The sequence below is a fragment of the Camarhynchus parvulus genome, chromosome 3, assembly GCF_901933205.1.
Source record: "Camarhynchus parvulus chromosome 3, STF_HiC, whole genome shotgun sequence".
In the NCBI taxonomy this organism is placed as follows: domain Eukaryota; kingdom Metazoa; phylum Chordata; class Aves; order Passeriformes; family Thraupidae; genus Camarhynchus; species Camarhynchus parvulus.
The window spans coordinates 21,899,026-21,922,182 of record NC_044573.1 but is presented as its reverse complement, the minus strand read 5'-3'; the positions used below and the strand labels follow the sequence as shown (position 1 = coordinate 21,922,182).

Here is a 23,157-nt window from a genome sequence, read left to right as displayed (position 1 = left end):
CATTTTCATGGTGAGGTGGGGTGGTTTAAAAGGTTTTTTAATTGATTTTTTGGGGGGTTTGGTTTTTTTGGTTTTTTGTTTTGTTTGTTTTTTTTAAATTTTAAATCAGTTTTGCTGTCATAAGCAAGATCTGGAAAATTTTTAAAAAATGGTAAATCACTGATAAAGGTAAGTGTACCCTTAACTCTATCAATTTGCACTAACAGTACCAGGTACAAATTGTGCAGATTCAACAAAAAACAGCTCTTGTTTCCTTGTTTCTTCAGGGTATGATGAAGGAAGCAACACTAAGACACTTCAAGAAAGAAGACAACACTAAGATATATATAGCTGATGCATTTTTTCAGCTTGACAGGTATGCCTCCTACCCTTTGTAGCCTAATCATGCATACATGCCCTTCTTCCTGATTTGTACAGAAATTTGATTTCCTGTTTAGATCTTACACTCTGGTTTCCACTCCTTATATATTAATTTTCTGAAGAGCAATGCATGGAATAATTAACATTAGTTACATTTCTCACCAAGAAATCTTTAAGGTCTTGTGAAATAAGAGTTCAAGCAATTTGGACCTTAGCTAGGCAGGTTAGCTTTGGCATGCCCTCATCCTACCAAAATCCCATACACTGCTTGCTGTAGCTTTGAGAAAAATGCCATGCTGGAATAAAGTAATAAGCAAGAAGCTAGACCTATGCTGGTCTGAGCAAATTTGGCTTGAGATGCACAAAGGCTCGAGGTGAGAGGAAAAAGTCAAGTACACGATTGCTTGTGAGGAGATCTGCTTCCCTCTGCCTTAACTTTGACTGGATGCACAGTGACTCAGCTCACAGCTCACCTTCTCCAAAGAGTGTCCAGGTGGAGAGTGTCCTGCTCCAAGTTCCTGGCTGTCACTCTGGAGCAAATCCAAACAAAAGCTCCCTACTGAGATGACCTGGCGGGTTACTGTGAGCCATTGGGCTGCACAGGGATGTGACCAGGGAACCCAGCACACCAGCAGCCATCCCCTGCCCCGGCTGTAGCCTACCGTGCCTTTGTCCTGCAGGCACATCATCAGCGTGCACACGTCACCCGTCGCTTGGTGGTTCACCAGCACCATGGCTTCATCTTCTGACACTGCTTTGACATCATCACCCCATTCCACTACTATCAACAAAAAAAAAAAAAGGTAAATTTAACAATGAGAACATGGAAATTTTTCTATCCACAAAACGACCCCACACCCAGACTATAATCATAAAGAAACCTACATGCTACATGTCAATTTATATTGGCACATAGCACAAGGCAGGAACATTAGCAAGACTGTTTATCCAAGCAGGGGGTATCCAGCTCAGTTTGAAACTGCATGCGCAGAATAAGAACAAAACAAAAATACTCTACCAGAACATGTGCACCAGAGATTGATCTTTTTGTGTCATTACACCATTCTATATTTAGGGTCTGAAAATTACATAAGCTTTTTGACCCAGCTTTCATATTCATCTATCTCACCTCATTACATTAAAAGGAAAATTATATTGTCAACTCTGGGTTTTGCTGGCTGGGTTTGGTTTTTTTTTTTAATTTAGCAAGTTTTTTTCGTTTCTACGCTCGCTATTATAATTCTGCTCCAGTAAAAGCAAAACAAAAAATCTGTATTTGGATCATTAGGTTTAAAATGCTACGTTAAACAAACTCATTCATTCAAATCTAAACAAGTTAGCTAAAGGCAAGGAAGTGGGTTCAAAAAAGGCTGCTCAGATGACAGAATCTATTAGTTAATACTTCATAGACCAGATGCTCCAGTGGCAAGAATGACGTCAGAAGGAAGATACAGTTGATTACCACCCAACGCTTAAACTGACTATCAAAACCATGCTGAGGTAAGGAAGAGGGGTTAAAATTGATAGCTCCATCATCATGAAGTAAGTGGAGAAAGAGAAGAGTGCCTCCCAAAGAACACAGGATGGGAAACCAGGAAATGTGTGCTGTAAACTAAAGACCAGAATATGTCTAATGCTGCTCTTGGGGCAAAGAGACAAGTGAGTAGAGTTTGTCTTTCTTCAGTGAGAGGGATGGACACTGCAATGAAGGGTTAAGGAAAAGGATGGAGACAGGCAGAGGAGCTCTGTGAAGTTCCAAAAGAAAACTAAGATGCATTGCCTGTGCATGTAGGACATAACTTTTCCTGTGTTTCTTCCATACCTTCAGTGGTTCCTACTGGCTATTATTTTCAGCTCTGACAACAAAGGGAATATTTCACCTGCACTACTGACTCTTTTGTACTGTTAAAAGTTCTCCAGGCAGTGAAAAACTCTCAGCACAGGCTAATTACTGTCTTTTAATAGATGGTTTAACTGATGCAAAGGTAATAGGCTATGCACTGAAGACAAGAAGCAATAATCCATGCATAGCTTCCTGTCCTTGAAGAAATCAATTAGTGTCACACTTTTGAAAATTGCCACTTTATAACAGTTCCAAAATTAGTAATGAATTGAGACTTGAACACAAAATAAATTTTAAAAATTCCCTGTGATGCCCTCTCTCACTCCATGAACGCTGGAAAATGCTTGGCCACGTCACAGTTGACGTGCTCCTTCCTTATCAAGTGTTTCACATATCTCACCATGGCAGTATCCCACAGAGCAAGAAATTAAGATGAAAGAGAATTGTTTCAAAGGGAAATGAATCAACCACATACCAACTCTGAAATTATTACTTCAGTGTTTCTATTAAGCAGCCAATATACAATAGTCTTACTGAACTGTGGCTTTCTAAAAGTAATAAAAACTAAGTACTAAATATATCAAGTTTCTACAAAAATCACATTTCTTACAGGTAGCTAACTGTTTCCAAATAAAACTATTTTATTTCTAGATCATTCAGAGAAAATAAATGCATTTCTTTACTATAAACATTTCCCTGGAACATAGCAATTTAGCAGTAATAATTTAAATTGTAGAACAGTTTAAAATTAAGCTCTTCAAAAATGATTCAGAAATCTAACTTCACAATGGATTAAAATGAAGGTCATGACTGAAAAATACAAGCCATGAGAAGCAGCACACAGTTGAAAGCAGATAAAGAGGAGAACTTATGAAGCTCAATTTGCTATAAAAAAGTAAACTTTTAACATACTAGGTGAAGACTAATGTCTGACTTTGAAACTTTCAGATAGGCCCAGTCAAAGAAATAGAGGGGGAAAAAACCTCTCATTACCAATTTTACCACCTGTTGTTAAATACAAGGGGGTATAAAACAAACAAGCAGCTCACAATGCACTAACAGGTTTCAGCTGAGAAGTAAGAAAAGGTGAGCTCTGTGATCCCACTCCAAACACAAGGTGAAGAAAAATGAAGTTTGATTTAATTCTTCAAGCTGATTGACTCCACTCATTGCCCCTATCAAGCAGCCAAGCCAAGAGCTCAGCTGACAGGTACTGGGTTATTAAGTCCCAGGGTACCAGCTGGCCTCCCTCTTGCTTCTTCCCCCTGTCAATCCTCCTCAGGCAGCCAGGCTGTCTCTTGTGCTTAATAACGCTTCATGGTCAATTGATTGACCTGATTATCAAGGAGAACACAATCACTTTGTCCAAGTCCTTCACACAGCATTTCTGGATTGAAAAGAGAACAGCAAACCACAGAAGTGTGCAGAAAAACCACTGCCACTACTACAGCTTTATAAAGAAGAAAAAACCAAACCCTCAAATCTCTAGTTTTAAGTTCACTGTGTCCCTTTAAATTTGGGGGGGGGAATAAATGCTCATCTTTAATATTCTCCCCACACAAAGGAGAACCTTTTGCTTTAAAAAATACTTGCACTATTACATTCCTCCGCTGCAGTTGGAAACATTGAAATCAAAACCTCAGCTGCATGGCAGCAGAACCAACAACACTGCTTTGCTCCACTGTAAGACAAAAAACAGCTCAAAGGCAAATATTGGTTACTTGGGGTCCTGAGATCCAGCAAACTTTCCTCCACAGCTTCTTTCTATTGCCAGAGCACATTTTTTAAAGACAGCAGTTCTGTGTCTACAGCCTGACAATAGTTAGATTTCTGCAAATGCAATTTAACATTGTAAAATAACATAAAGGGAGTAAAGAGCAGGGAATCATTTTAATGTGGCAAGACAGAAGTGATTTAGCTTGAAGAGAGACTTCACTTGTGACTTCAGGTTGTGAGCAAAAGGCTTCCCCAGAAAAGGATGAAGACAAATCTACTTGCAATTACATGAGCCCCAGGACAGAAATATTTATCCTTCTCTCATAAAAAGAAGTGCAAGATGTACAACATCAAGAAAATATTTCATTTAATGAGCTGCAGACTTAGCTCTTTATGATCTAATCTTTATAGAGCTCCAAGAAGAGAACGAAAGTAATACAGTTTTTTTCATATTTTCACTGAACTATTACTAGTTATTGCAGGTTCTCAGAACACTTGGCTACTTTGTAATCATGTCCTTAATGTAACTGTCTGCATGCAAGTGATGCTATGAATAAATATTCAAGCACTTCATTTACAGTATGTCATGAGGCTGAGCAAAGGACTACTAACCTAACTAACCATTCACTAGATTTATTTTATAGTTTTGAATATACCTGGAAGAATGGCACTCTACTGATTTGTGCAACTGCCCAGTCATTAATATGAACAACTTCATTCTGCATACTGTATTTTAATAATTAAAAAATGCTCTGAAACTTTCAGCATCTCTTCTTTGTTACAGTCAGTAGTTTCACTACAGTGTGCCCTAAGAATTGGCATAGATCTCCTTGGCCTCATAACAACTTAAGTCCTTATTTATTATTTCAAAAAGCCCTGAGTTTTAAAGACTTGACATTTTATGGCAAGGTCAGGGAAGTCACCTTAACCATTCTAATCACAACTACTGAAACACAAATCACCTAGAAGTTACAATATATGTAAACATGTAATTGCTTCGGATATCCACTTTATTTGCTATTTAGACTTAAGTCCACACAATATTCACAACTTTCTCTAGAAACTGGGAGAAGTTAAGAACTTCCACTCCAGAACTTTGCACAGAATCACAGAATGGGTAAGGTTGGAAGGAACCACAGTGACTCATGCAACCCAACCTCCCTGCTCTAGCACATTCATCCCAGAGCACATGGCACAGGATTCCACACAGTTCTTGAATATCTCCAGTGAGGGAGACTCTCCACAACCTCTTTGGACAACCTGTTCCAGTGCTTGGTCACTGCACAGTAAAGAAATTCTTCCTCATTCAAGTGGAACTTCCTGCATCAGTTTCTGCGCATTGTCCTTGTCCTATTGCCCGGCACCAGGGAGCAGAGCCTGGTCCATCCTCTGACATCTCCCTTCAGACATCTAAGAACCTGATTGATGAGGTTCCCTCTCAGTCACCTCTCTCATCTTTTCCTCCTAAGACAGATGCTGCAGTCCCTGCATCATCTTTGCAGGCCTCCACTGGACCAGCTCCAGTAGCTCCATGTCTCTCTTGTACTGAGGAGTCCAGAACTGGACACAGCATTCCAGATGTGGCCTCACTGGAGCAGAACTGAGGACAGGATCACCTCCCCTGACCTGCTGGCAATGCTGTCCCCAATGCACCCCAGGACACCGCTGGCCTTACTGGCAAAAGGCGCTGCTGGCTCAGGGACAGCTCGTGGTCCACCAGGACTTCCCGGTCATTCTCACAGAGCTGCTCTCCAGCAGGCCAGCTCCCAGACTGTGCTGCTGGTGCACGGGGTTATTCCTCCCCAGGTACAGGACCCTGCCTTTTTAGACCCATCCATAGTTTATTTTCCCTTCTGATCACTTGCATCCATGCCACAAGACTTCATGAAAACTTGTTCCAAGAAGCTGCAGACTGGCAACTGTTAGAACGGAACAGATCCACCTTTAGTCAATCACTTGGAAACCTTCAGCAACAAATAAACAGTATAACTGAGGAACAGCCTTCCTCAAAAGCCACCCTGCTATCTAGCAGAAAGAATGTTATTGTTAGGTATTGAGCAGTGACTAATGCCTGATAACCAGGTTTCTATGTTTTAAACATTTCCCCTCTTAGTCAAGCGTTTATGTCTGGCAAGTTGCAATCCTGCTTTACTGTTATTCACAAACAACTCCTCAAAGCATGTTTCAACTGGAGTAACCATGTACAGTTGTTCAACTCATTTGTCTCTCCTTAATAGATGGGATTCTTTGATAGCTGGCATTACGAAATCCCAGAAGTGATGCCAAAGGTTAAATACTACTTAGATGTTTTTTACCCTTCACAAAAAGGTTAAGGTATTTATCTCTGAGAACTGGTTGTCTACAGTGAACAAAAGGAAAACAAAAAATGGACTAAGCTAATTATTGTACAGTTAGTCTTTTACACTTACTAAGCACGTATTTTAGGGTCAGCATATATTTTAAAACACCTACATAAAATCAGACAAATACTACTTGAAAGAGAAAAATAGCTCTTCTTATCCCACCCATTCCTTCCAAAATTCCTACTGCCAAGGAAGACTTCATATCTTGTTTTTAATAACACACAAGAGGTACAGATGATGAATAAAAATACAGCACAGAAAAGGAATGAAAGAACATACATACAAAATAGTATCTCATTAAACATGGCTTCACTTCATATACTGTCCATCTTCTATTAAAGAATGTACCATTCCTAACAGAAGTATTGTTGATTTCAAGGCTACCATATCCATATCTTTAGGTTGTAAACATGCAATCTCAAACCAGATTTTGCTAACAAAAAGAGCATCCTTTACAGATAACTTGATTCAGATTTTTATGATGATAAACTGACTGCACTGCACTGACAATTTTTCCCTGTATTTCAATGAAGAAAAACGCTTGAAATAGAAAATTCAGAGTAGGAACAGCAGCTGGGGAAGGGAAGGCTGCAAATAAAGGCAGGTTATTCCTACAATATATGTTAATAAGCCAAGGCTGGGTTTAAGATGTCCCAGTCACCATCTTTGGTTTTTTGTGACCAACCATTTTGCACACCTCTACACTTCATTGTACGAAACAACACAAATTTCTTTTTGCTCTTAGTTCTCTTAGCTTCTGTTCCCCCCTCCTGCAGTTTAAAGTCAGATGTGCTTTGTGGACAAGAACACTTCAGTAGTCACAGTATTTATCCCCTAAGTCAACCCACCCTCTTACTTCAATTAACCAACAGTCAGAAGTGTTAGAAACAGGAGACAATTACAACAGGGATGCCCTGGCTCTGTCACCTTTCTAACCAAGCCAAGAATCAGGTTTTTTCCTAAAGCACAGCAGTTCCTTTTGGAAACAGGCTCTAGCAATGACTGCTTTTGAAGACTGACTTAATTTTCCTGGAGTGCACATTCAAGATCTCAAGGGTACAGTTTACTTGAGTTCTATAATTCACTGGCACAAGAGATGACGCTTGTGGCTGAAGAGAGGGCTCCTTTTACCCATATGTGAATGAGAATCAATAATCAGCAAAACCTTAGCTCACCTTCAAGGAAGCAAACTTCTTCCACTGACTTAAATACTGGCAATACCATTTCAAGAGCTTCAGCACTTTGCAGTTGTATTAGGCAAGCAGTTTACATGACGAGAAAACTTTTAAAATTAAAAATCCTGTCAGAATATGCAAGCTATGACCACAGCAGATATTTAAGGAAGAGTTCCAATATATCTTAAGTGTTACAAGAACATGTCTTGCACTGGACATACCCTCCACATTTTCTGGAGGCCTCAGTTATTTCATGCTGCTCCCACAAAACTGCCTGACATGTAGAGGCACCCTAACCCTACATCTCATAGTTTTGATCATCCACATTGGAAGCCCAGCTATAGATGGTGGTGCCTGCTCCCAAGGAGCGGTACAAGTCACGGTGTTTGTAGCCCCACAGGTAAACAGGAACTGTGAGATGTGAAGATGGATGTCAGCTTTCATGACTACAGTAGTAATGAACTGTAGCAGCTGAGAAGAAACCCCGCTGTCTGTTTTGCTGCTTCTATTCTTAGAAAAGCAACTGCAAGACTGAAGAAGGAGACGGAGTGCTGAAATCCTTTTGAAGCACCTCGCGCTCATGAGTCACAGCACTCGCAGAAGGAGCGAGCTGAGCAGCACATTCCTCCCCAGTGACAGATAAAATATCTTAACCACTCAGAAGAACATCAATGCATTCATGAACTAATATCCTAAAGCTTTAATACCTTACATACTGCAGATGGTATAATGGCCAGGAGAAAAAAATTAGTTTGTTTGAAGTCTAGAAGGAGAAGTGAAACAGTGGGGTAGTCTAGCAAGTTTTCTCACCACTAAAGAATATTTCAAAATAAAAAGTCAGCACAAGTAAAGGTTATTAAGGGATACTGCAATCAAATGATCAGGCCTAAAAGTTGAAAATTATCCTGACAAGTTTTAAAGTATGCACACAAAAAATTACCTAGTTAGAAGCACACTGTCACCAAGGCCCTAAAAAGGCAGATGAACCTGAGCCAGGAGTAAACACAGTTCAGATTAACTGCCACCACTTCAGTTTATGTGCAAAGCCCACATCCTGTACCATTCTGGTCATTCCCAGTTACAGTGTCAAAAGAAATAATGTCAACCTATGTTCAAAAAAATCTATTTCCAACACAAAATAAAGACTAAATTTACAGGACTGTCTTTAAGATTACCATAAACCAAAAAAAGGATTAAGCTGAAGACGAACTTTTGCCTTTTCCTGATCAAAAGCCTCTAAACACTGGGGATGACCAAAAAGTTGTAACACTGTAAGTGATGGAAACAAAGAATCATATTTTCATAAAACAAATATCAGAGAGGTTCTGAATAGAAGGATCTCAGCTAGGTTCTTACATAGTGCAAAGACAAGATTTGCAGCTTACTAAGACTGCACAAGTAACCTCATTTGACAATCACTGATCTCAAGATCTATCGTATGAAAAAAATGTCCCACAGAATTTAGGTCCAGAGATGTTTTACTCCTCCTTAAACAGAGAGTATGGATTTGAAAATTCTAAGAGACAGCCAAGACATACTTCTTTTTTTTACCACTCTGCACTTTGTGATTCAAGTCCAAGGTCAGAGAAGATGATGGAAATAGCACAGACTACCTCCCATCACAGAGGTCAGCACTTACTGAACTAGACCTGTTGTCAGACAAGGCTGTGGGTCCTGTATTTTGGTCTCTTTATCCACAGAAATAATTTTTACAAGCGAAAAAGGATGCTTACCAATTAAGCACACGAGTTTAAATACTGAATCCATGTAATGCTTTTCCATTGTTTTAAAATGCAAGTCAAAATTTCAGGGTTTCACCTGTAACACTGATGTCTGCTTTTAACAAGAGGCAAATTTGATTTTGGTCTACCCTGAGTTGATATCTCAGAAGTCCTTTTCAGTGTATTGTATATTGAAATGACAGTAATTTAACTATGGTTACAATGCAAACCATATCCTCATTGCAAAGAAACTCTATCTGCAAGGCTGCTTTATGAAGAACAGCCTGGCTTTTCTAGAATTAAAAAGAAAAGTTACTTTGAAAGCAGCAATTCTGGAATACAACACCACTACAACATACCCAGCATGCTTTTTTGCAAAAGGTTAAGTACTACAGAGGAGCAAGAGAGAAGGAAAGAGTTGGTTTTCTCTGGTAAAAAAACATACCAGTGCTGCTGGGTAAGGAAAATATGCTATGAATACAAAGTTTCCTATTATTTTTACCCTTATCACCCTTTCAAGCAAACAGCAGTTGGCTGAGGCTCTGTATTTTTAATGACTTGAACCCAGCAGGTTGCTGTAGTACTTAACCCATACTCATCTGCCCCATCACCACTGCTGGGCCACTAAGCAAGCAGGAACAGAGCTGACAAACAGGCTCTGACTCAGCAAACACCGACAGGAATATAAGTGCTATGGCACTTTTGTCTTTATTTTCCCTTTAAAAACTACTGCTATCTTATAAAAAATACCCATCTGCTACATGAGTGGAGAACTTGTTTCCTCCTGGGTTCAAATCAGAAAATACCATATGACTTCATGCTCAGTATATGAAGTGGGAGGAAGAGGGAAGAAGCAGGATGTTTGGAGTGACGGTGCTTGTCTTCCCCAGCAAACACTTGTGTGATGGAGCCCTGCCTTCCCAGGGATGGCTGAACACCTGCCTGCCATGGGAACTGCAGAAAGACTTCCTTGATTTGCTTGGCTTGTGTGCCCAGCTTTTGCTTTCTCCATTAGACTTTGCTTCAACCCATAGGTTTTCTCACTTTTACTTTCAATTCTCTGCAGATCCTGCTAGCAGGGAAGTGACCCAGCAGCTGCGTGGGGCTTGTGGGGTGGCTGGGGTTAAACCACAACAAAGAGCCACTGAGATGATGAAGGGACCAGAGCACCTTTCATAGGAGGAGAGGCTGAGGGAGCTGGGACTGTTCAGCCTGAAGAACAAAAGGCTTCAGAGGGAAAATCATACCTGTGTGTTAGTACCTGATAAAGGCCCAGAGAGAAGTGTAAAGATGGCTTATCCAGACTCTTCCCTGCAGTGTCCAGTGACAGGTTGAGAGGTAATAGGGAAAAATAAAAAAATAAAGGATACCCCACTTCAACACAAGGCAAAAAAAAAAAAAAATCCACAACAACCACACCACCAAAGCATCTTTACTATAGTATGTTTCCAGGTTGCACAATGAGGTTGTGAAACGTCCATCCTTGGAGCTGTTCAAACCCTGACAGTACAGGAACCTGTGCAACTAACCTGGCTTTGAGATATATGATCCTTAGAAGTCCTTTCCAACCTAAACAGTTCTAACAGCCTGATACCAGGAGGAAAAACACAGTGTTAATAGAACTCTCTCTTAGTGGGTATGCACAGCTACAACAAAACCTACAACTTCATCCTGCAGCATGAGAAGGAACAGCCTTTACAACCACAAAGCACATACTGCAAATAAAAACTGGCAATGTTTTTCTGTCTTACTGCTGCAGAACTGCAGCAAAGATAAATCTGAAAGATAGTTCAAATCTTAATATGAAAGAAGCAGAGTATGATTCATCTGGGATCATCAAAATCAGGAAAAAAAGTGGTACCAACCCCAGGAGCTGGAGGCAACAATGCATTTTAGCCATTCAGAATAAGCCATTGTGTTCACTGCTAGGAAGTCTTGATATTTTCATCTGAAGATCTTCATTTAGATATTTTTCTTTTTAGCTATATTATGGAAAAGTGAACTCCTCTATGGAGACTGTTTTGTCTGCATGACAAACATAACACATGAAAGCAGCGAGACTGAAACTGAACTACTTTAATTAAGTTACTTGAACACCAAGATACTCAAATTACTATTTAATACTCAGATATAGCTAGTGACACCTACTCAAACACAAAACTTAAGAGTAATAACAAGTAAACAAAAAACCCCAATATGCAAAGTGGGAAGGCCCCAATTATTTCCTGCATTATCTTTATCCAAGATATTTATCTAAAATAGTTACCTAAGCTGCTCTTATACTCGAGAAGCAGAAGAGAGTCACTGCAACATCACGGGACAATCTCTGCTGGTGGAAAAAAAAAAAACAAAACTAGAAGGGGCAAGCCAGCACAATCAGGGCTATCAGAAGACGGTATGACGGGGCAGCAAGCACCTGCTGAACCAGGATGAATCCTTACAGAACTGTGGTTTGCCACGCTGGAAGACCTGCTGGGCAAGTCTGGTTGGCCCAACAAGAAAAGCATAACCAGGACGAGTCACCCAGGTTACCTTCAAAACTGCTGTGAATTTCTTTCTGAAACAAACTTGTTAGGCATACTGTGGTCTTTAAAACATAGCAAGTGTAGAGTTTTGTTCTCTTAAAGAACATGTTTAGAACATGCTAAAAACCTGCATCCTCCCCACTCTTTTTTGCAGGCTGATGTACAAGAGAAAGTTAAACATCCTTGGTACAAAATTTTTGTAGCCACGTGTCACAGAGATACAGAGCCACTACTTAGGCAGGGACAGGGTGACAGCTGCTTAATTTTTAGTGGGCTTTGGATTTATTTAGGGAAAGCAAATCAAAGAAAAAATTTTCTCCCAAAGAGAGCAGTCTGAAAGCACACCCCCTGTCACAGTTGGAGTACTGCACTCCAGCAATAACCTGAGCTATCTTTGCAGAAGCAACTGACTAGACAGCAGAAATCACCCAGAGGCAGTACCAAAAACTACAATACCATTACTACGGTTTCCTTTTGAGTCACTAGCAATGGTATGCATCACTAATCTGATCCTGCTGCTTGTCCTTCCAGATGTGAAACTCCCCTGATGCCAAAAAGACTCATTCATAAGGTACTGCACTTGCCTCAACTGCTAAGGTGGCTCAGAAAGTACAGCTCACACATCAGCCTTAAAAAGCTAATAGATACAGGGCTAAAGCAGTCAGACAAAACCCAGTCAGGGTCTGGGGAAGACAACGCCCAGAAAAGAGAGCCAAGGTTTTCGGCCCTAGAGCAAAGGGATACATCTCAGATTGTGCCATCAACACCAAAAAACAGTATATCCAACCCAAATGTGTGAAAAATCCCATTAGTACAATGGTCCATGCAGAACAAACAACTTGTGAAATTGCAGGCCTGTCTCCTCCAGACAGAGAACTCTCTCTTTCAAAGTGGGGGAAAGGCTGAAATCTGCTTTGCAACCTCAGCTGTTCACTCTGAGAATCCTGATGTAAACTGGCCAGCCTAGAACAAGCTGGCCAAAACTAATAATCAACAAGTCACTGTACAGGAAGACAGCACTCCCACAGCTCCCATTCAACTGTTTCTGCAGAGGTGTTTGGGATCAAATTTTCCTCTTCATATGACAGAAACAGGGTCTGCACTGTGTAGTCCAGAATAATGTAAATAATGGGGAAACTGGATAGATACTCACTTAAAAAAATGCAAGGCAAAAACAAGGCTTTAAAAAATATTTGGAAAAAAATCTGTAATGCTCTTCCAAGAAGAAAATAAAACATGAGCTATTTTACGGCTATAAAGTCTGATGGCTATAAAGAAATAAAGATAAGAATCATCTATTATCATAGCTAGGTAAATAGGTGGATGCAATCCACACTAGATTTTTCTGCTTTTGAAGTGGACAGATTCAAGTCCTGGTTGCTTCTGAGAGCAATACATAAGACTTGAGAGAATTGATTACAGAAACTTTAAGTATATTCTGCTGATAACTGCTGAGGTGCTCAAAACAAATCCTAATAAAGACTGCACAAAATTTTCATTGTTATGTAAGAAGGAGAAAGCTCTACCACTACAAAGTTCAGCAAAAATTGCTGTTTTACTCTTTAGGGGGAAAAAAACAACGTGTTGAGGTATTTTGAAAGCCACAGTTCCAGCCATACAGAAAATTCTGCTCTCACTTAGCCCAGATCCTCCAGTAAATTAAAAATATGGCTTTAAAGGGCAAGTAACTGGTGGCAGATAGCAATGAACCTGCCCAGGAAGAGATGGCCAGTTCCTCTCATTTTAAGACTCGCAGACTGCAAGCTTCCAAATATAATAACAAGGAAACCAGGGCATCTTGAAGCTTTTCAGATGTTTTTCCCAAAAAACACAGCTGCAGAAATGACATGACATATGCAGCAATTTTCCAACAAATATCCCAAGGCCTATACCAAGTCTTTCTGGGGACAGCAGAAGAACTCAGCCAAATTTAGTTATGACATCCTGCATGGGGGACTGGAGAGGGTGGCCAGCAATGAAAAGACACTTGTTGTAAGCCTCATTCACATTTTTCACTGAAAGTTTTAAGTTACTCTATGATTTGGGACTACAAATTTTTCAGAGCACTACCCAAGAGGCTCTTTGAGGTAAAAGGCAGGCAGAATGCAGGAAACTGTCACTGCTTTCTCCTTTCTTGCAACCCAATTTCTCATAAGAAACTGATAAAACACAGCCATTCTAGAGGGCTTACATAATGGTTAGAGAGGTAACTCATCAAGGATTTCTGGTACCCATGAAAATCTCTGAAGTGCCTTGAGATTTACGAAACACAGGAACCAGAAAACTGCAATCAGACTGGAAGTGAGCAAACACTGCTTTTTCTTTATACAAGATGTGCAACTTGCCTGAACTCCGAGTGAGAGTTTGCATTCATCTCTCCCTACACAGAATCCCTAATTAATAGCATGGTGAAAAGGCCTGATCAGCCCCAAGCATTCAACTGCTTACTCTGAACTGCACCACTGGGACCAGGGACAGGCAAGGGTTACAGCAAGAGGGCTCACAGCAAGAAAAGCTGCCAGAGTGACAACAGTTAAGGACTAAGACTGTTTTTCTCAAAATATAATCTATGCTTTAAAAAATCTAATTACACTACTAAGAAAGGAAACCATTTTCTAAGTGTTCAAATCAACTGGGCTCAGAAAAACATGGTATTTCATATATCCTTTAAATGAGTAATATTGATTAAATACAAACAAAACCAGGTCTTAATCTGCTTTTCCTCCTCAGGGAAGCAAATTGCAAGACTTTAATCACTGGTTGAAAGTTCAAGTCAAGAGAACAATACTATTAGTGGAAGTCAAGATTCTACCTGTGATAAGCCCACCTCTATATCCCAGCTCTGATCATTACTTTCTGTTTGCCTAAACCAAGCTGACACCTTGCAGTTACCTCTTCATATTCCTCAGCTCTTGCCTAAGTTACCACAACAAGACATGCTAATGTCTTGTTATATAGCCAATGTTTTTCAGCCCAGCTCACTGTCCAATACAAATAATTACCACACAAAAGCAGTGCCAGGAAAACCCTTTACTTTTACATTACCTTGGTTAAACAGCCTACATGGGAAAGGCAAAAGGCCCTTCTGTGCATTTATTTGTGGTTCTCCTTACAGTGACCTCAGAACTGAGGAGCTTGTCTCCACTTGAAGGACATTGACCATTTAAATCTTTTCAACACAGTCTGGACAGAAAAAACACATACTGAGCACCTGAATGATCACAAGAACACTGAGAATGCAGATGTAGCATAATCTGAAAATCAATATCCCCAAGCCATAAAACTGGCTGCTTATCAACAGCTGCAGCATTACTCTCTTCTCCACCCACACACCTCTGTGCCATCCTCCAGCTCCAGCAGGACAGTGTGGCCATGTGCCACAGAACACAGCCAGGCACTGGACATGCTCAACCTGCAGCACGGAGGGGCACACTTCAAAATGAAAGGCCTACAAAGAATCAAAAAAAACTAGGTTCAAATACAAGAAAAAAGGATAAACCTTTTAAGAGAAGTGTTAAATGTTTCCATCACTATGTTCCAAGGACTTAAAAAAAACTTCTCATCTAAAAACAGTCTTTACAACAAGGAAGTTGTAACATGAACTGTGAAAAGACTGTCCCTTGGACTTGTTAGATACCAGGTTAATTTTTTCCAAATAATGAATTTATAAAGGCTGGGGGAAATGATGTTCAGTTACCACAAATTTAATGAAGTAATTTAATAATAAACCAATTAGAAGCTAATGATGCAAATAAATATAATAGCAAAATTCCTATATTCAGTTTCATATTTCTGTTTATGCAAATTCCATTATTAAAACAAAAGGCCACAGTAAGTTTGAAAAGCATGCTGGAATGTGTATGACACCAATTATAGCTGGAAACTTAAGTACTACTGTGGTATGACACAACAAATGATTCAAGAGAACAAAACCTCTCATTAAATTTGCCCCAGGTTATCCTATACCAGTTCAGCGACTTAAGAATTAAGTGTGTGGCCAGGTTTCAGGTTGACAGTAAGCAGAAGCCCATCATAACATCAGAAGTAATACCTTTGATGGCAGTCAGGCTATCACAAATAAAGCAATTAGCAGGAAAAAACAGCCTCTCTCATTATATTATTCTAGCTGATGTACCTCAAAGCAGCAGCAGAAATTTTACTGTTCCTAATTTTACAAAAAGTTTAGCTCTCTGGCATATGTTACTATTACAAAACAAATAATCCTCTTACACCTGCTGACAAGTGCAAGAAGTACCTTGGATCTGTGGCCAACAGACACTACTTGGAAGTACTTCAGCAGTACTTTTTACTAACATAAAATGGTCATTCCCTAGAAACAAATTTATTGAAACATTCTGAGTGGATGATTCCAACACCTATCCTTCATGGTCAGTGCACAGACCAGTACTGAATGCACCTTTCAATGAAATACTCAGGCTCAAATTGTGAAATATGCTACTGCAATGACAGTAATTGAGGCTTCTCTTTGTCTCTCTCTTTTCACTCCTCGCATTAAAGGAGAATTCCACAGCTCAAATAAAAAAAAATTTCAATAGATTTAGAACAAATGGTGGAAATGACAGCAGAAAAATGTTAGGGAACAAAAAAGAAAAAGAACAGACTTCAGAGTAGTTCAGGTAAAAAGTACTTTAGTGCAGAGCAGTTTCTCCGGAGAGCGCCCATAAAGGGGTTGAACAACAGAGCTGCGAAAGAGACTGTGGAAATAAGCTTTTCCATTTCAAATATAGAAGGGTGCCACAAATGAAAGAAGATATGATGACTCTCAAACTCCTGCTTTACAATTAAATGATTAATGAGAATATTTTTAAGTCTGTGGGTAGCAATGGGCACTGTAAGCACTTTAAATGCACCTTTTTATGACATGTCGCTACTAGTGCCTTGGTTTATCCTACTCCTGGAACTCTTGCCAGAAGTCTTACAGATGACTTTTTCTTCAAACAAAAAGAAAATTAGGCAAAAAAACCAATTATAAACAAAAATTAGGCTTTAGAAGTCTAGCACTCCCACAGAGTAAGAACTTTGGTCAGTACCATTCAAACACAGAATTCTACCTACCCAACCAAATCCTCCCATACTTTGCTCAAAGAAAATGCCTCAGCTCAAACCCAGTGAGTGACCAGACAGCCAGATTTACCACACAGTTCTTGCAAAGTACCAGGAAAGGGTGGTAATGGGACTGGAAAAGAAGGGAAGAGGCCACCTGCCAGAGTTCTTTCCCACAGCAGCCACCCAGAATAACCCTTTGCCTTCCAACAGTGACACACAGTGACACCACTTGTGGTTACATGAACTCAGTGCTGCATTTTAGCTTTTAAAGTTCAGTAGGATGTCAAAACAAATCAGAGAAGGTGAGCAATAAAGAAAAAAAAGGTATGTTTCAATATTTTTGAAAGAGAGGAGGAACAGAAATGCTCCTCCAGCCTGCAAAAATCTCATCAAACTTGAGAAGCCCAAGATAGGCATCAAATGATCTTGAGTGTTTTGAGATGTGTTAACCAAGACAACAGAATTATCTGGGCAAAGACCTTGCTATTGTCCCATTCCCTTCCTCTGTTGCTACATTAGAAGACCAAAGTATTAGGTTTGATAATACAAGCAGAAGAGTTCCAAACACAAAAAGTATTAATCTGTTCATTTTCACGTCATCCACTCCATGCAAGAGGTTTAACAGACATTTATATTAACCATGCCTGCATCTGGAAACATTTTTACAAATGTAAACTGAATGTCACAGGTCCTTCATTCTCTATTAATGTATACACAGGCTATGGCTCTATTTATTTCCAAGTAATGCTGTTGACAGGAGCAACAACAACTGAATTTCATGCCAGACACAACCACAGGAAATAAAAATGGGTAAGAAAGAAGAATGCATTTGGAAAGCAAACTGGCAGCTATTGGAGCTGGAGATTTGCCAAGCCATCTATATATATTTATGCATATCAAAATAGGACAGGTTCAGGTACATAACTCAAGAGGCCACACTTCTAATGTGATGCCTTCAAGAGTGGTACAACAGTGGTACAGAACCCTTCCTGACAGACTTTCACGCTGCTTACAACCCACAGCATTGCTCTCTCCCACAGCATTGCTCTCTCCCTGGTTTTCCCAAATATACTCAAATATGTCTTAACCTTCATGTTTCTACATGTCCCTGGGTCAGATTCACGACTGACTTTTTCTTTGACCTGCCTACAAGGAATCTGAGCATCACTGCTCTTTCTTGAGAGCTTGATGTGGTTTTAAGAGTAAAATTAACACCATCCTAGCCAAAATCAGGATGGAGTTTCACTGAGGTTGATGTCCTTCCAGTCCTCTTTTTAGGAGGCTACATGAACTTCTGTTTAATACAGAGTAGAAGGTATTAAAAGCTCAATATATTAAGGTCTTTCACCAGTTAGCCTGTTTCCTAATGTTAAGAGTAAAGACGTTTTTCCTAATATTAAGAGTAAAGAGTTTTCTGCATATGCCTTTTGGATCTAAAATATTAGGATAAGCAAGGTGTACTAAACCCCACAGGAAAGGATGCTGCTCCCAGCACCATCTGCCACGGCCAGGTTAATGTATTGCTCCAGAAGCAGAAGTAACAAATGCTGATTTCCCAAAAACCCACTGTCTAACCTCCTTCTCCTCAACAGGATGGACAAGATATGCTGGCACTGGGGCAAACCCTGAATCACTGATGCACTGTTTGAACAAGCAGCAGATGTCAAACAAGTCATACAATGGCCGAGTCTGCCTGCAGCACCCTCAGCTGAGGCACAAACTTGGGTCTCTCTCCTCTGCTCAGCTGTCAATTTTCACAAAACTCATGAGAACACAATTATGCCTGAAATCCGAACCATCTGGTCAATTGCAGACAGATTTGCAAGGAAGCAAATCAGAAGTGTGGGAGAGCTGAGAGAAAGAATAGCTGTTAAACAAGTAGCTTAATCTCATCAGGAAACTATACTTAAACATGGTCACATTTATCTACATAGGTAATAAATACCCAAGTCAGAAAATTACATGAAAATGGTGTTTGATGGCCCACCTTAAACACCACACTCAAACATAACTGATGCTTAAATTAACCAAAAGTATATGTTCTTAATATCGATGGGGTTTTTTTCTCCCCCATTTCTGGCAAACAAATATAGACACTATGGACTTTCACAGAAACTCCACATGCTTGTAACTACGGGATGCTAGAAAACAAATTAAACTAAATTTTAAGAGAAGTCAGAAAAAGTCCTCCCTTTTGCCACCAAAAAAGTCACAAGCACTCATGCCACTGTCCTAAAGAGTCAACTTTCCTGAAGCCATGTCCTCCCAAACAGCAGCAGCTCTGCTCCTTGCTCTTAGAACACCACTTCTATTTTTAGTTCCACACAAGTGAGAAGCAGTAATAAAGCTATTAATCTTTCCTCTCCTCCTTTACTTAAATTACAAAACTGAGGTAAGCCTCTAAGCTTTGAACTATTAAACTCCTTAAAAAAGGACAATTCCTTACCCTGTAGAACTGTAACATTATACAAAAGGTTTTATGGTTATGTTGTATGAATCAAAAGAAGTAACACCATTGGCATTATCTGGCAAAGCATTTGTGAAAAGGTATAATGGAAGTATTTAAGGAAAAAATTAAACATAACCTCCAGGTACTGCTGTCTTATTAAATCTCATAGACTTGCAATGTTCTACCTTTTAATGGGGACACTGAAAATTACCTTCTCCTTTACACAGAGTCAAGGAGATTGAATCTTTTCCACTCTGCCCAGGAAGCAGAATCACTGAGTTGTCCAATTTGGTTCTGCTTTGAGTTCAGCTGTGAGTGAAATGGTTCTGGTTTGATTTCAGCCTGCACTAATGAGGCTGGTGATCCTCTCAGAGAGATCTTAACTCTTTAATAGCTTTAGAACAACTGAGATGAAACTACTGAACTGTGAAGGTGAACCACTGATATTTTTTTAGTATTATTCTCCATTCTGCTCTTTACAACTTTTGTAACAGAAGGTATAGCTGTTCACTGGGACAAAACTTTCCCTAAGCTCTCCACCATGATACTCATCTATTTCCTAAACTGCTACTTTACTTAAATGTTTATTACTTTATATTGTTCAACATCAAACAACTTCTGCACTGCGTTGGCTATTCATGCAGCTCAAGTACGTCTGAAGTTTTCTGCAACTGTCTCTGTAGCTGACAAATTCAAATAGTACACATACAAAACTTTAGAGAAACCCCATTGCTGAGCTTGCACCAGAACCACCACCAGAACTTATTTCTTTATGAACTCGTTTTCAGTTTATCCTAGCCCTTCGTTCTCACCCTAGGCTTAGTTTTCTTCTCTAAAAGAATTTGGCCAGAAGGCACTCTTCCAGTCTAAACAACATCAACCAGTTAAGAAAATAATAAGAAAAGATGAAGAAATCTACTTCAGTGACATTCACATACTAAAGCCCTATCCTGCATGGGACTGCTCTCTTGAATTGAGGCCCATCAGCACTAGTTTAAAAAATACACTAAATCTGGTGCTGCCACCAAAAGATGCATTTCCTTCCTCTTTCTCCCTGCTGTTTGTACCTACTTTCTCTCACCACACCCACAAAAGGAACTGGGCTAGGGACTGTGTCTTCTATGTCACCCAGCAAAAAAAGGGGTGGATGTGTAGTTTTAGCACAGGCTAGAGCTGGCTGTGATCCGGACCACCACACACCATTAAATATTTGGCCAATACAACTGAAGCAGTGGTAGGATGAGTCTGAAAGCCTGGGACTGGCTTTCTTCTGTGGCACTCCCTGCTTGAAATGCTTTATGGGGGGAGAGGAAAAACTCAGAACAGCCTCATACACAGAATCCCTCACTGGTGTCATGGAACGTTTTTGGGAATGCAAACATATTAGCCTTATTTACTTCAGTAAGTGCGCACACGAGCGGCTGGACTGAGCTGGGTGGCTGCAAGAGCAGGGCAGTTCTGTGCCTACACAATCCCACCTCTGACGTGTCATCCCCAGCAGCAGAGCTGACATCCCACTCCAACACACACCAGACTACATATCTTGGAGCTGTACTTTGGCTCAGTTCACCCTGCAGAGTTACAGCACTATGATTATATCCCATAAAGGATTTACTAACTACCCTGTCTAATTAGGGTTGCACAACTCTTCCATTTTTCAGCACCTTCAAACCTTGCCAAACTAACCTTTGGCAAGACTTTTCTGTCCCTCTCACACACGACAGAAAAAGGGAAAGTGATATATTCTATTAATCTGTTTGAGCCTCATTCTAAAAAAGTAATTTCCCAGAACAAAACTTTAGAGAAAAAGAGTTTTCTTCTCCACATTAAAAATTCAATTTTATTTTTCTCCAGCTTTCTTAAAAATCTCTAAAACTTCCACACTTTAGTTACATTAAATGAGAGTGAGAAATTGCATCTTTGACATAAAGGCATCATTTCTGACATGTTTCAATACACACGATGACACTGTTCAAGTGCAAAAAAAATTCACTGGAAAGAATTTGTGGACAAAGTATTTAACTCTCTAAGATTATGCTTGTCCAAATCAGAGCTGGACAAAAGCTTTCCTGCAATTATTTCACATGGTTCTTAAAAGCCTACCATCAAGGAAAAGAACAGGAAAAGGTAAAGAGAACAGAGACACATCTCTCAGGTATTCTTAGTCATATCCCTTCAGTAATGAAGGGAAAAGTACGAAGACTAATGTGAATAGATAGGCTAAAAACAAAGGTCCAGATGAACTAGAGTGGATAAAAACACATGCTAAAAATAGCAAACTCAGCTGTAAGGAGGAATGGAACCCAGAATTGCTAAAACTTCACTTTACTTTGGCTGTGACCACACGAGCTAATTTAGAAGCATTCCACAGCCATTGCTGGACTTCAAATTATAGAATCACACCTTTCTGTATATGTATTCATCAATAATTTCATCTTTACTATGCTTTGGTAGGCTTGCAGTAGTTCTTGTATTATCCACAGTAGGTGAAACAGGAACAGAGACTAACCTGCTGTAAAAAAAGGAGGGGAAAAAAGGAAAAAAACTCAAACAAACAAGAAATTTAAAACGGACTTGAATAGCAACAAACAACAAAAACAGTAGTGTGAGCTTTTACTCTAAGCTTTGTGCCAGGAGGCAGCAGCTTTCTGAAAAAAAAAATCAACTCAGAGAATATTTCATTATCTAATCTTTTGGAATGACCCTTTACAGTGAAATGATACAATAGAAAAATGAATTACAAGCTTTACTGCTTCTGACACATTAGATTACATTTGCTGGCATTAGATGAAGTACTAAGAAGTATGGTAACTGTAACCCATGTCCCCATGAGGAGATATGGGGATTTTCTGATGTGATTTCTCATGCCATTAGAAAAGGACAAGGGTCTTTGTACAGCACTCTGTACAGACACATGACATGCCCAAAGAAGATGACACCAAGTTCAGTGCACACCTTCCCTCCTCTTACGCAAAGCTGCCTTTGAGATGGGCCTTTGCTCTGAGGCCACAGTGGAAACAGCTCCAATGTCCCCAACTCATCCAGCTCTGACCTTTTCTTATCCAGACAGCTCCAAAGGTAAACACAAACTTCCTCTTACAAACAGCAAGATGAATGCAAAAACTCCTGCTTGATCTCAGCATAAATTAAGCTTTCCTTGATGTGTAGGTTAAGTCAGAGATTGCCTAGAAACTCAATACACACCCCCAGCATAAACCAGAAGTTTATGTGCAGTACTCTGCTACCCAAATCCACTGAGTCAAATCAGGTACTTCTGCACATTCTAAGAAAACGTTATCCAGAACCGTTTTCCTTCTCCATTTCACACACTGCCTGACCTCAAAACAGAAGTTGTTCCCCTGTGCCTCACCCTGCCCAGTCCTCAGAGTAGTGACCAGACCCAAAAGCAAAATAGTGCAAGTGAAAAAATCACACTGTAGGAACTGAGGAGAGCAGAACCAGAGGCAGGGTAAGAGGCACAGACAGGTCTCCTGAAATAACACTGCCTGCCTTGTATGGGACAAAAAAATTTACTTTATCTCATCTGCTGTCCTTCAGCTTCTGCTGCATTTCCTGCCCAAGGAGAGGGGCCAACCTGTCACGAGAAGCAGCACAGACAGCACATGTTGTCTGCACCAAGGAAGTGTTGTCACAGCAACTCCACCTGTGTCTTTTACAGCTCTGGAAGACAAAAATATTTGCATTCTTAGACGATTAGAGGAATTAAGGCTGTTGACTGATAAAACGGAAACAAGATTTTGCATTAGAAGGAAAAAAAATGTATGACTGCTGAAAAAATTATAGAGTGGTCTCATTCTAATCCCATGTATAAATCAGCCAATAAAAGCTAAATCTCATGGGAGAAGAAGAGATGAGGACAACTAAAAATCAAAATCTCAATCTCAGCTTTTCTTTATTTGGCTGAACAGAGAAGGAAA

At 39.9% G+C, this 23,157-nt stretch overlaps 1 protein-coding gene across 3 annotated transcripts in view; it reads right to left on the bottom strand.

The window, feature by feature from the left end:
* LPGAT1 (lysophosphatidylglycerol acyltransferase 1) overlaps positions 1-23,157 on the bottom strand; it is a 56,336-nt gene that overhangs the window by 27,183 nt on the left and 5,996 nt on the right. For all 3 annotated transcript variants that reach the window (XM_030945300.1, XM_030945301.1, XM_030945302.1), the window contains exon 3: positions 1,023-1,141. In XM_030945300.1, coding sequence (XP_030801160.1) covers positions 1,023-1,141 — 119 coding nt within the window. The remainder of the gene's footprint in view (positions 1-1,022; positions 1,142-23,157) is intronic.